Source organism: Caretta caretta, chromosome 3, assembly GCF_965140235.1.
Source record: "Caretta caretta isolate rCarCar2 chromosome 3, rCarCar1.hap1, whole genome shotgun sequence".
Lineage (NCBI taxonomy): Eukaryota > Metazoa > Chordata > Testudines > Cheloniidae > Caretta > Caretta caretta.
In genome coordinates, this window is record NC_134208.1 from 178,077,977 (window position 1) to 178,092,075 (window position 14,099).

General features: G+C 41.1%; 1 protein-coding gene across 8 annotated transcripts in view; it reads left to right on the forward strand.

The window, feature by feature from the left end:
* The window catches only part of TTC7A (tetratricopeptide repeat domain 7A), a 279,526-nt gene that overhangs the window by 54,770 nt on the left and 210,657 nt on the right, over positions 1 to 14,099 (forward strand). For all 8 annotated transcript variants that reach the window (XM_048842851.2, XM_075127149.1, XM_048842845.2 and 5 more), the window contains 3 exons: positions 1,737 to 1,815; positions 5,325 to 5,485; positions 5,920 to 5,983. In XM_048842851.2, the coding sequence (XP_048698808.2) occupies positions 1,737 to 1,815; positions 5,325 to 5,485; positions 5,920 to 5,983 (304 nt within the window). The remainder of the gene's footprint in view (positions 1 to 1,736; positions 1,816 to 5,324; positions 5,486 to 5,919; positions 5,984 to 14,099) is intronic.

Here is a 14,099-nt window from a genome sequence, read left to right on the forward strand (position 1 = left end):
GGCAAAAATAGCACTGCTTACAGTCTTTTTTTTTATTTGTTTTTGTTAACTTTTCTTCGCCCCGATCAAGGAAATCACTTAAGCATATACTTACATGAGACTAACCCCAGTGAAGTCAGTGGGACTTCTCATATGCTTAGGTGTGTACTCAAGTGCTTTCCTGGACTGGTAAACACCAATCCTATCATGAGATTTGCTTGTAAAGCTTTTTGTTATATTTTTTGGTGTGGGTGCAGAATGCTATTTGATGTGAGGTAAAACAAAAAGCAGCCAAACAGAATCTTTGGTCATTTTGCACACTTACTGCTTTCACACATACTGGGTCAGATTTACCTCCGTGTGTGTTTAAAAAGTATAAGATTTTATTGAATTCCATTCTTGCTCTGACCCTCAAAAAGGCAGACTAAGGTCCTGCTCCTGCATCTGGAGAGCTCATTGCAAGATTAAGGCCAGAGTTAGAAACCTCCTGAAGCTTCCTGTCCCTGACAAACCCAAACCATATTTTCTGTTTAGAGGGAACGAATAATTCACAGCAAATAACTTGCTCAAAATATTTCACTTCTTTTTTTTATGGTCTCTGAGCAGCATGTGATTTTTTTTTTTACACCTCCATTTGTTGTTCAAAATGATTTCTGTCTGTAAATTGTCTGTGAGCAGATCATTGAGAGAATTCATGATTTGAAATTTGAAATATGATGATTAGTATTGATTGGACAGAAGGTCATGCAGTGTGGTTCTGTTCCCTCATTGGACGAGCACATCTCCTCAAATGAAGTTTTTAGTGTGAACACCCATGATTACAAATATGTAATTTGTTTCCCACAAATATCTTTTGATAGATGTTAACATGTTGCTATTTCCTCAAACATTTCTGCCATTAAACTTCTTTGTTAAAATGTTTGTGGAACGTAACGGGAAGGAGCGGGAACACATTTGAAGCCAATGAGCTTTCAAATTCAACGAAAATTTCATAGAAAAAGTCTTGCTGTAGGTGCCCAGCTCTTCTTTCTCTTTGTTTCAACGAGTGTAGGGTTTACCTATACAGGAAAGTTATACCAATATAAGCTAAAATGTGAATTTAAACTGCTTTAGTTAGACTAGCATAACTGCCCACATGATCGCTCTTACTCCAGTATAAATATACCTTTTTCTTTAACTTATGTCACTTTGGAACCAGGGGGAAAGCCACTCTTCTTCAGGAATCAGCATATTCACATGGAGAGTTACACCAGTATAACTACAGCAGTTTAACTATAGAGGTATAATTTTACTGGAATCACTGGTAAAAGTTTCCAGGATAGACAAGCTCTAACCCCCTCACCCTACCTACTCTCAGTGATACAACATTTAAACATAACCAAAAAGGAATAGTCATTTAAGAACATCACGCAAGCTCAATTTAATACAAACCAGTACAGTGTGTACATAAAAAGAGGAGCAGCATCTGCTTTATAAATATGATCCATGAAAGGCTTCCAAATGTTTCCTCTGTTCTTCAAATGTGAATGTGATTTTCTCATAGGAAGCCATCTGGGATAGGCATGCTAACGAGATTGCTTCATTCAGAGTGCCATTGTTTTTCCTATGCCTCAGAGTGACTTGCTTTATGTCGTTAGCCTAACTTTGGAGAGATTATCCTTTTTATTTTCTCTTCTTTTAAAAAGACAGTTTGTTGCATAGCAGATGTGCATCACAAGGAGTCTGGTTTAAACATGCTGTTTTTGCCTTCCTGTTAGAAACATCGTGAAAGGAATGAGGGACCTGCGAGAAGTATTACGGACTGTGGAAACAAAAGCTACTCAGAGCTTCAAAATGGTAAGGAAATGTATGGAAGGGTTTAAAGATGGGAAGTCAGTTTAATCTGCTTTCTGGATAGTTAATTTCTTAATCATTGCTGAGGAACAAGATTCCCCTGCTCCTCCCCCGCCTGATGCCCTTGTTGGACATTGTGGTGACACACAACCCCAACAGACGCACCTAAGCATTTGAATCTGGACAGGTGTGTATTTTCTCTGCCTCTCTTTTGAAAGCATTGTTCTGTTCAGTGTATTTTTTTATTTGTGGGTTATGTTATTTTATTTTATTTTTCACACCAAAGCAATTGTAATATGAAACAAAATATGTCCTGTATTTCTGGCATCCCTGGATTATCCAGCTGATAATGTCTGTCTTTTGTCTCTCTTTCACACTCAGACGCACACATGCTTTTTCACATTAATACATAGCAGTGCTTTGTTTTTGAATCTTTTTCCCTCCTGGAACTTTCAGTGCTTTTAGATTTGAGACGGCACATTTTCTCTCTGTGAAGCACTCTGTTGAACAATGTAATTGGGGATGATACTTGGGGATTGCCATTTTTGTGTGCTGTCTTTCCAAAGGCCTCTTACAAATGGACACATCAGAATTTACCTGTGCATGTTAGAGAGCGGCCAGAGACTGTCACAAGTTATGGAAGTTTTGTTCTTGGGGGAGCTGATAGTTTATTCGTAGGTTTATATTTGTGTGTGCTTCAATTGTAATATTAAAAATATGGAACATGGGGAAGTAGCAGGGACATCATTGATGTGCATCATTAACCAGTGGCTAGCCCTGAAATGGGAGACTTTCTGGTACTTGTCATAACTCATATAGCATGGCTAGGTGAAAAAAGGCCACTTCTCAGGAATGGATAAGTCAGTCAAAGTTTGGATCTGTCCTATTGTTCTTGTTCGGGGCTTTGTCTCCCAGCAATGGCTGGTAGTCATCCAAATACATGATTAATGTCAACTGGCCTCTTCTTAATAAGACTGCTGTTACCCAGGCTTTTGGTCATGGATGAAGACCCTTAAACCTGGAAAGTCATGGTCTTGTGTGTTACTGAGATCTGGACGACTAAACTGGCCTTGTGTTGGTTCAACTTTTGTCCATATATTCGATCCAAAATGAGTCCAGAGGAAGAGTTGTGGCTGTAATTTTTACCTATGATTTTAGGTGCAGGAGATACAAGGTCCCAAGGGTGGTCTGATCTGAATGTGTCCACCTGCCATACGAATCCAGGGCTAAAATGAATGAGTATACTGGGCATGTACACAATGAGTGTTCTGGGTGTGTTCCTGCTTGAGTCCATGTCAGGTCTGGTCCCTCTGTGTGACCTATATGTGTCATTCTGGAACTTCTCTGTCCATTCTGACAATGTCTCTTCTGTGTCAGCTCAAGATCTCTAGGTCACCAGGTAGTTTCTAGCTTATTCCGTATTCTCAGGAGCTTATCTTTGTGCTGGGCATGGAAATGGGTGTTTTTAAAAAAATGATACAGTTGAAATGGTCCCATCACTTTCCAGACCAAGATCAGAATTCTGGAGGATTTTATTGCTCAACCATAACATTGCTCTACTGAAGGGCTGATGAAATAAGCATTTCTTGTTCCAAAACTCTGACACAGTGGTACTTGGATGCTGCTTTCCGTGTACTGCAGGGTGAGCTGTGCCACATAGGAGAGATTAATCCCAAGGGAAAATTAGGAGGTGTTTGTACCACTATACCATTGGACTTTTTTTTAAAAAATGAGCTCTTGACCGGGGATTAGGGCAAGAATATACTTAATTAAACTAGTTTTTCAAACACTAAAATTAAACACATGAGCATATTTCGCTTGTAGGCTGACAATGTACTCGAAGCACAATGATGCTTTTTTAGCCAAAGGCAGTAATAATATAAATCAGAGACTTGGATTGTTCTGATTTGTTTGGTCTTATTCAAAACAAAATTGAAGCTAATTTACAGTGTTACTGTACTGTACATTACAGTCAAAGCAGACTCCAAGCTTTTGGGGCCTCTCTCTTCTGAGCTGTTTTATCCCAGTCACGGTCATAGTTTCATGCAGAGCTGCAGAGATCTTACTGATACTAGTGCAGTTTTTCTTATCCCCAGGGCTTTAGAAAAAAATGTCAGAGAGTTGGATGCTCAGCGTGAAACTGACTAAATGGTTATATGCTGAGATGATAAAATGATATTGGCTAATATCACAGTACTGTAGGGTATTTTGCTCATATTTACATGTTATAAAAAGTATAGAAAAGGCTGGTTACTAGCAGATAGCTTTCCATCATTTATCAGTGCATGGAAGTATAAAGGCTCCAAGGAGTTATGTGGAGCAGTATTTCTCCAATACCAGCCTTTGAAATCAGTTTGCCATTATCTGGGTATAGAAATGAAACCTTCCTTTCCAGTTTTCAAGAAACACTGCACATTACTGCTATTGCATCTTAACTAACAAGATGATGTCCTTGTGTGATGAGATGGTCAAAAAAGAAACAATAAAAGTCAGCATCAACAGTTTTTTGTTTTTGGCAATCTGGTAATAGGAACTTTCCATAGGTATAGATAAACTGGATTGAAGTTGGAGAGGTCATTCCTACTATTTTTGACATTAGAATACATGGTGGGGAGCAACTAGGACTGACATATTAGTATTTATAGGTATACTTATCTTATATGCAAAACATACTAATGTGGCAGGCCTAGTTGTTCCCCACCATGTATTTTATATGTAATTGTGTGTGTGTACACATATATGTGTTATAATCTGCATATGTTCTATGCAAAAACCAATGGGATGCATTGGATACATTTGAACAAAAAGGCAGGAAATGCCAGTATAAGGGTTCCTCCGATTCACTTCAGCTTGCTCACAACATTGTATCTCCTGGACCAGATGGTGACATGCCCTTACGTTGTGGGAGTGAGGGTGGGAGATGCGTAAGGTTCCTTTATCCCATGTACTGCCCAAGGAAGGACATGTCACAATTCCCATCCCTGCATAAAGTTTTTGTTTTTGTTGTTCTGAAGTTATGTAGGAGCAAAAAGAGTAGTAATACTCAAATAGGTTGTTTCTCTTTCACTGTTGTATAATTCAAACAGCTGAAGGGATTGTCCTTTAAATGTAAAAAAACCCAAAATATTACCCTCTGGGCTGAGACAAGGGTGAAATTTTTCAGACAGAGAAAGCTGCGAATGTGGTTAGAGTCAACTATTTGGAGTGTAGCTGGGGCCTGAAATATCCGTGGGGGAATCACTTCTCACTTGCCTGATCAAACATGTCCCTTTCTTCCAGAAGTTCTTACTCTTTCTCTGCCACTTTAGAATGGACCATCCAAACTTCTAGGGCCTGATTTTCAGAGGAGCTGAGCACCTGCAGCTCCTAGTGACTTCAGTTGGACAGTTAATGCTCAGAACCTCTGAAAGTCAGGTCCCGAGTGTGTTTTGTACTTGTTTCCTGCTTGAAAACATGCCCCCTGCATGTGAGAGCCTTTTTAATAATTTCTAGTGCTTTCTGTTAATCTGTAGACAGCAGCCAAACAGCTAGCCGAAGTGCTCCTCCACTCCTTGAGTGAAGACTGTTACTGGAGCCCCTTATCTGATCCTCTGCCTGAGTTCATGAACAAGGAAGATAACTCTTACGTTAACAGTCTTCTTCGGCGGAGACCCCAGCTATACACAGGAGACAAGTAAGCACAGCTCTTTATTTTGGTTTCCACTCTGAGAGGAAAAAGTGTGGATGAAGTGTTCCTCAGTGCCAACTTGGCTACTGACCCATGTAGTATTGTTCATTTTTATTTATTTATTTTAACTTCTAATCAAAATGCCTTATGAAAAACCCAGACCTAAATCTGGAGTATATAGTTATTTCCCATGAATGGAAAATATCTGACTAAACAGCTATCTCAGTTGTGGAATGGGATGAAGATTCTGGTGGGTCAAAATAGTCCATTTTAGAATATGCACTAGAGCTTTTAATTGTGTGGATCTGAAAAAGAGGGTATTATATAGCAAATGAATCATACATGAGATGTTTCAAGTTACTGGTCCTCTTGTGACATTAAAAATAGAGACTAGTGGGCTAATTCCTGATGTTGTTTATAAAAAACTTTTTGTCTTTCAGCCTGTACTGCCCTCAAGACAACATAGAAGAGGCTCTTCTCCTCCTCTTAATCAGTGAATCTATGGTAAGCCAAAATGAATATTTAATAATGACAGCAATAAGGGGTATGTAGCATTTGTGTGTCAAGTCTTCTGGAAGTTTTTGTAAACCTGCAAAGAATCCCCATGTTTACAGAATCTCTCCCAGACACCGGGAAATAAGTCAGTAGTAAGGCAGGAACCAACTGTGTCTTCTCTTAATGACTCAGCTTTTATTATTGCTTATTAAATGGATATTCAGTGAAGGGCTGAGGGATCCTTCAAGAAAAGAATGATTTGTCCACATTGTGGTTTGGAAAATAATGTTTCTACTCCTGATGTTGCTGAAATGCAGTTTGTAGGTGATTATTAGGAAGGGAAAACAAACTTTTCCTCTTCACAAATTTAAATGAGTTGGGTTTTGGCTTTTTTTACAAGCCTTCTCGTGTTTACAAATGACAATTTTGCAGGCATCAAATGAGTTGAGTGTGCAACTGAAATTAATAAGGGATCTGCTGTGCTTTGATGCACAAGGCGTGTTTGTTCAAAAGTACACATTTTTGTGAAGAAAGGAAGTGCTTTAGTCTGTTTGGGAGCAACTGTAATTGTAACTCTAAGTTTTGCAGGTTTTCTGTACTGTTTACTATAGTGGTAAAATAAATGTTTTATTTATTAAAGGCTGCAATAATGGTTATTGCGTCTGATAATTGTTAGCACTAGAGCAACTTTGTAGAGAAGTACACTACAGACATGAACTTTTTTTAAAAAACCAACCTTTTTAAAGGGAAAACAGTTTATAAACAAATAATGCAGAATTCAGAATTAAATAAGTTACCTTTGGTAAATTCAAAGGTAAGCATCAAGTGTATACATATATTTTTAAATTACTTGGGAATGAAAAGAATGGTAAGAGAATGTAAATACTGTCTTGTGTGGTTCTGCGTTCTTCTTTATTACCAATTTGCTCCTACTGGAATCTGTGATAATTTGCTACCACAACTTTTGTGTCTATGAACCTGATCACCCTGTGACCAAACCCAGCCAAGCCCTTAAGCGTCTCAGTACTCCTGTTGACTTCGTTGGGACTAAAGTGCTTAAAGTAAAGCATGCACTTAAATGCTTAGCAGGATTGGATCTGAGCTCTGTGAAATGGAACTTTTATGTCCACCATAGTCACGTTGGATTTCTGACACACTTCTCCTAAATCGGGGTAGGCAAACTTTTTGGCCCGAGGGCCACATCTGGGTGGGGAAATTGCATGCAGGGCCATAAATGTAGGGCTGGGGTAGGGGTTTGGGATGTGGGAGGGGGTGCGGTGTGCAGGAAGGGCCTCAGGGCAAGGGGTTGGGGAAGAGGAGGGGTGCAGGGTGTACGAGGCTGCTCAGGGCAGGGGGTTGGGGTGCAGGAGGAGTGCAGCAGGGGACTCAGGGCAGGGGGTTCAGGGGCACGGTGCAGGAGGGGTTCGGGTGTGGGCTCCGGCCTGGCACCGCTTATCTGGAGTGGCTCTGGGGTGGCAGCGGCGCGCACTGGGACCAGAGCAGGCTCCCTGCCTGCCTGCTCTGGCCCTGTGCTGCTCTCAGAAGCAGCTGGCACCATGTCCCTGCAGCCCCTGTGGGAGGTGGAGAGAGGCCTCCCATTGGCCGCAGTTTCCCGTTCCTGGCCAATGGGAGCTGCGGGGGTGGAGCCTGCTGATGAGGGCAGTGCACGGAGCCCTCGCCCCCCTCCCCCCCGCCCCCCAGGGGCCTCAGGGATGTGGTGCCGGCCCCTTCTGGGAGCGGCGCGGGGCCCACGGCATCATGGGGGTGGCAATTCCGCGGGCCGGATCCAAAGTTCTGACGCGCCGGATCCAGCCCGCGGGCTGTAGTTTGCCCACCCCTGTCCTAAACCCTGCCCTGATATTTACCATTTGTAAGTCTACAAATTTACCTTTCTGAATTTCTCTGTGAATTCGTTGGTCATAAAAATGGAGGACTAGTAATAGTGTCTAAAGCCAGGCATAATGCAGATATGTGCTGCTCAGTCTTTCCAATATTCAGTAGTCTGTCCGTGCACCTTAGTCTTTATCTGAAACAGCCCTGCTCTTCTAGCCTTGAATGGTCTTTGACTTGCTGCAGTCATGGTGAATAAGGGATTTATGTTATGTGCACAGCATTCTTAATGGACCACATGGAAATCACCAGGTTTATAACTTATATTTATGACCATTATAACTTCAGGTATATGTGAACTCAAGTCTCTTAAAGAAAAAAAACGAATAAAAAAAAATCCTCTCTCCAGAAGAGTATCAAGTAACCTTTAATGGTTTTGCATCCCCTTAGACCCTGGAAAATAGCTTTTCCTCATTGATGTTGTCCAATTTATTTAAATGAATGTTCAATATTTATTATTTATGTAGCAGCTAAGGTGTGTTGTGTGCTTTAAATACCCCATAATAACACTGGCCCTTGCCCCAAAACAGTCAGTTTATAAAACTTTACAGTCTAAACAGACAGCTCACGGACGAACAAGAGAGGGAAAGGGTACAGTGCATTTTTTCCCCTCTTCTTTTTAATTATAGCCTCTGGAACTTTCCGTAACGAATCTTGACTCTTTGTGACCTTTCTTCATTTCCCACCAATCATCAAGTCTTCCTCTTCCCTCCACACAAACCTCTGAAAAAATTGACAGCACTAGCTTTGCCTGCTCCAAACATTCAAAAACAATGAGTCAGGCCATCAAAAGCCATGAGATTGGCTTAAAAATCGTGAGTTTTTTAAAAACAATAATAGATTTGGGGCTTTTTTTATTGGCTCTCTGAGCTGTCTGAAGGCACAGTTGCTTCATGTTTCCAATCTTTTCTCTGCAGCCACAAGTGCTAGAAATAGAGTGACCAGATGTCTCGTTTTTATAGGGACAGTCCCGTTTTTTGGGACTTTTTCTTATATAGACGCCTATTACCCCCCACCTCCTGTCCTGTTTTTTCACAGTTGCTATCTGGTCACCCTACCTAAAAACATTTTTTCTTTTGGTAACTGAAAGCTGAGATTCTCTTTGAATCATTGGACTCTAGGAGCTACGGCTTTAAGAAAGGCAACAGATATTTTGAGACTTGTGATAAAATCACAGTTGTTGGCAACCCTGCAGCTTGCTAAGGTTTAGGCCTGCTGTCCATGGAAGAAGAGAGCAGGCTTTTGGAGATGTTGGCCACTAAGAGTAGCTTTCTCCTAGTGTCACCCTCTGTAGACCATCCCTGGGGAGGTCCTGCCTTATGTGGTCAGTGGGGCTTGGGGAGATGCCTCACAGGCCTGGTACACCAGGGTCTGAAAGAGGAGAAAGAAAGTAATGTGTTGTTTGACAAAGAATGCACACACTGCTGTATCATTTGGCAAATAGGCTCCATAGCAGAGTGCTACAAGAGAAGCAGGGTGAAAACAGCAATGTAGCGAAACTGCGCTGCTCCTCCTTTAAGAGTAAATGTACAGACAAGCGTTTTGCTTGTTGATGTTTTAAAGAATATACATGACAAATAAATAGGAATGCAAGCACAGGAAAAAGTTGTCTAGCAGAAATAGTGGCTGCGCTCTGGTGCCCAAAAGATCTATGTGACCCATGGACATTTTTCCTGTAGTTCTCCCATTCAACTACCAACAAGGGGAAATTTTGCTAGGTTTATGACATAATGTCTGAGATCTTGGCCAGGGCATCCTGGCTGCAGGCTAGTTGGAGGGGTGGCTGTGTTTTTTAATTTACTGAAGCCTAGGGGAGTAAGTTAACGAGAGACAAGGTCTCCCCCTTGATTGGAAAGCTGTAAAGTTAACCACTGTGAATCATACACATTCACCTTCCTGCAGAGTGGAAAATGACAGTGATATATCTCTGTATGCCAGTGAGCACAGGGCTCTTGTGTTTCTGGCTGCTTTAGTCTTTCTTTCAGTATTTACCATAATCAACTCTCAAGATTAACAAAAATGTACAATGAGGTTGACTCATCAGGAGCAATCCACTCTAACACACAGCTTGGGATGCTTTGTTTCCCCTCTAACCTATCTCCTGGAGTGCTATCCATTCCAGCATGTTAGAGTAAAAGCTGTGTTATCCGGCAATTTATCAACCACAAAGCTCTATTAACCGGCATTTCTGATATATCCCAATACAAATCTTCAGTCTAGGAACTGGGACGAGTGTGCTGCCCAGGAGGTTATGCAATTGCACATTCTGTGCTCTTTTATGCAAAAGAGGCAGAAGACAAGGAAGAAAGCTGGTATCAGGGATTTATTCAAAAAAGCAGCTTCCAGGGTGTGTCATAGGGTCGTTACAGATTCAGCCCAATCTCCTACACCTTCTACATCTACAGTCATAATTGATGTTGATAATGATGACCCTGAGGCACTGCAAGATCCTGAAGTGAAAGATTAAATTATGTTCAGTATAGTTTTAGTGTTAAGTGTATTTTTAGTGATTTGGGTGTACGCTTTGCACTGCCCATAGTGATATGTAGTGTCTTAAGATAAAGTTTTCTATACAGTAGGTTACCTGTATACAACTAAGTGCTTCAAGAAACCAACCACTCTGCAGTGCAGTACTGCTACTGGATTGGAGTACCTGTATTCTATTTTATACTTTATTCATTTTATTGTATTTGAATTCTTTGAAAATTGGTATTCCATTGGTAAGTATAACTCTTAGTTAACCAGAATTTTTGATTAACTAGCACCCCCATACCCCCGTCATGCCGGATAACAAAGCTTTTACTGTATTTAGAAGGTACAGCGTGGCCATGTCGCTGCTTTTCTCTGCAGCACTCTCTTGGGGAAAAATGTCTCCTCTGTATGTGAATGTTCCTGCGTCTTTTGCTCCTCTGGGTATTGTGGTCGGGCAAAGGCAGAAAGAAGGGGGAAGGGCAGAGAGCAGGGAAAACAATGGTGGCTTGAGGGCTGATATATGCAGACACCTGGGGGTCAAAAAGGAGAACCATGGAGCAGGCATGGAGAGTCCAGAGGGAAAGAGGGGGAGTAAAATGTTTTTCAAGGAATAATTTTTCAAGTAACCTATGAGGGGAGGGTGCCATTGTTGGGGGGTTTTCTACATATTCTGATGAATTTTAGATTATTTGTCTCTGCCTTTCTGTCACCCTCCTAACCTTTCATTCACCCAAATGAACCCTGGCTATGTAGTGGCCCCAGGACACCTCCGTTGTTACAAGAACTTTCCCTGGCAAAAGCTTTCACATTAAAGCTCCTATGGGCTTGATCCTCCGTTCACTGAAGGAAATGGCAAAACTCCCATTGTCTTTAATGGTGCAGAATCAGAGCCTATGACAGTGTCCTCACTTTTTTCTTTCCTCTTATCATGTTTGCTCCTGTGAGTAATTTTTAAATGAATCCTTTTCCTCATTTCAATAAAAAGGAGAATGACTTCTAATAGTAACTGGGCATTATTTCAGTATTACATTGACTGTGTCTCTGAGCCAAAGTGTGTGATAGTTTTTTTTGGATTGCAAAATAGCACAATTCACAAATAAAACAGAAACTTTTTTTTAAACTAGGAAATACCATATTCAGAATATATATATATATATAAGTAACATTCTTAACATCACTTCGCATCTGAGGTTCAGTTTCCTCTGGAAATTATCTCAATTGTGTTCCAACATGCTTCCTGTCTCATTGAAAATGGGAATCTAATTTTCATGATAAGCGAAGGTATTCTAGCCCGATTGTTGAGTTTGGCAGATGTCCTTTTCAATGCCACCTGATATTAAGTTAGTTACCACAGTTGACAACAGTATCCTCTTCAAGGAATCCATAGAAATAGACCAGACAGCCTAAAGATTACTTGAAATCACAGAGCAGATTGTGGTTGTTTAAGAATTGAAGGCCTAATTCTCATCTTCTTTGCACAGCCCAAGCACTAGTCTTCATTGAAAATGTACAACAGCATAAATACATCTCTCCGGGGTATGGGAAATCCACACCCCTGAGAGACGTAGCTATGCAGACTTAACCCTCCAGTATAGACAGCACTAGGTCAGTGGAAGAATTCTTCCGTCAACCTAGCTACTGCCTCTCGGGGAAGTGAATTTTCTACAGTGACAGGAGATCCCCTCCCATTGCTGTAGGTAGTGTCTACGCTGAAGCACTACAGGTAGTGTCTACAGCTGTGCTGCTGTTGCATTTTAAGTGTAGACATTGCCCAAGTAACGGTACATGGGCTGCCTAAACGGTACATGGGGAGAAGACATCTTCCCTTCAGAACCAGAAGGATCAATGGGGCTTTCTTGTGGCCATCAGTCAGCCTGAGGGCTGTAGAACCCTTTGAGCTGAGATATGCCCACCATATATGTCAGGGATTGGCAGGTTGATCAGTATAGCTTTAACTCCACCAGTCCAATCCTTCCCCTAATTTAACCCACCCAAAACACTTACCCTGCATTTCTGTATAGTGCTCCCTGGCATCTTGCCCCAGCCTGCCTCAGAGTGGGCTCCCCATATCCTGCTACCCACACCCTCGCGTAGTGGAATGGTACTGGTTCTGTTGCCAGCCAGGCATTCTGTGCTGGTGGGAGGGAAGAGAGAGTCCGGCAGGATTTTCCCTTAATGTAGTTGTATTTATTTAAATAACCATTCTCTGGAATATTTTTTATACTGTAATTGGCCACACTGGCCAAAGGTTTCTCAGAGCCAGGAATGGAACATTTTCTGTTAGCTTTTGTGTGTTTATTTTAAAGTAATTTTTTAGCTGTTAATTTACATTTAGAATCTATTCCACTCTTGAGTTTGACATCTAAAGCACAGCTTAAATTGCCTTTATTGAGGCCTTGTTAGTGTCCGCTTTTGTGGCAAGAGGCTGTATTATAGCATAGTCTCTCGCTGGCGGCTGTGGATCAACAGAACGTAGCAGGACTGTCTGCTCACGAATGGGGCAGGGTAACTTTAGCTTGATTTGGCCTTCTGCTCCATCTTCTGTATCATATTGGAAATTAAACTGCCTGTATCCAAGACTAATAAACTCAATGCCATCATCAACTCTCATTTCTGATTTGAGTCCACAGTGGGGATTTGATCTTGGAGAGTCTGAGAGAGAAGAGAGGATGGTGCATGGAAACAGATTTGGGGACATACCCTGCTCTCTTTACATATGTGAGCAATCCAATGGATTTCTGTGGGATTGCTTGCAAGAGTAAGATGAGCAGGGTTTGACCCATTATCTGCATAGGGTAATAACACCTGGAACATTTCACAATCTTCCAGTTCCTTTTGTTGTGGAATTTTTTCAAATGGGAGTAAACCCAGTGACGACAGATCTACAGTAGCCTACCAACTGTTATGAAACTTTCTCTTAAGATTGTTTTCCTGAGGGCTAGGGGGAGGGTATCTGTCGTAGTAGATGAATGAGATACAAGATTGCCATTCTACATCTTCCTGTCATCATCTCTCCAAACCAATGTGCTGCACTTTTGTACAGCAAGTCTGAGTGTTGTCACATCTAGGGTGCAACACAAGGCTACTTTCTTTCTACGGACCTCCCAAGAAGATGGAGGGCAGAATATGCCCAGAATGTGCTTCAGAAAATACACCACTTACATTAAAGCCTCTTGAATAAGCAGCTTTAATCTGGCAGCAGGACATGGACTGAGAGCCTTTTTCCTTTTCCTTTGCGGGAATGTATGTTCCTTCCAAGCTTGTGAGAAGCATTCAGATACTAAGGTGATGGGAGCTTTTCACATGTCATCAGTTATTGTATTAGCTATCGAATATATTTTATTCCAGGTGTACAGCCCATACCTGATTTATGTTAAACTTGTTACATTGTCTTATTATTTTTCTGTCTTGCTTTTTGTGATATTTCAGAATTAGTTCTATTACAATAGAAGTCATTAAAATATAACCAGTAAAAGATATGATAGTCATATTGCTTTACCAAATGCCAAAACACAGGGAAAATTTGAAAGGGGGTAGTCACATGCTGTTAACTTTCCAAGAAGCAGCTGAGTTGCTGAGTTTCTCTGCTTCATTTTGCATGCCCCTGTTACACTGTGGGAGTGGAAAACAGCCAATTTTTTGTTTATTTGAGTTCTGTAGTTCTCTAGCAATTCACAGCAGATATCTTTTTAATTGTCTGTATATATTACTGATGCATTTTACTTAGAGGAAAGCACTTAGGAAAAAGAATGAAGTAATATTT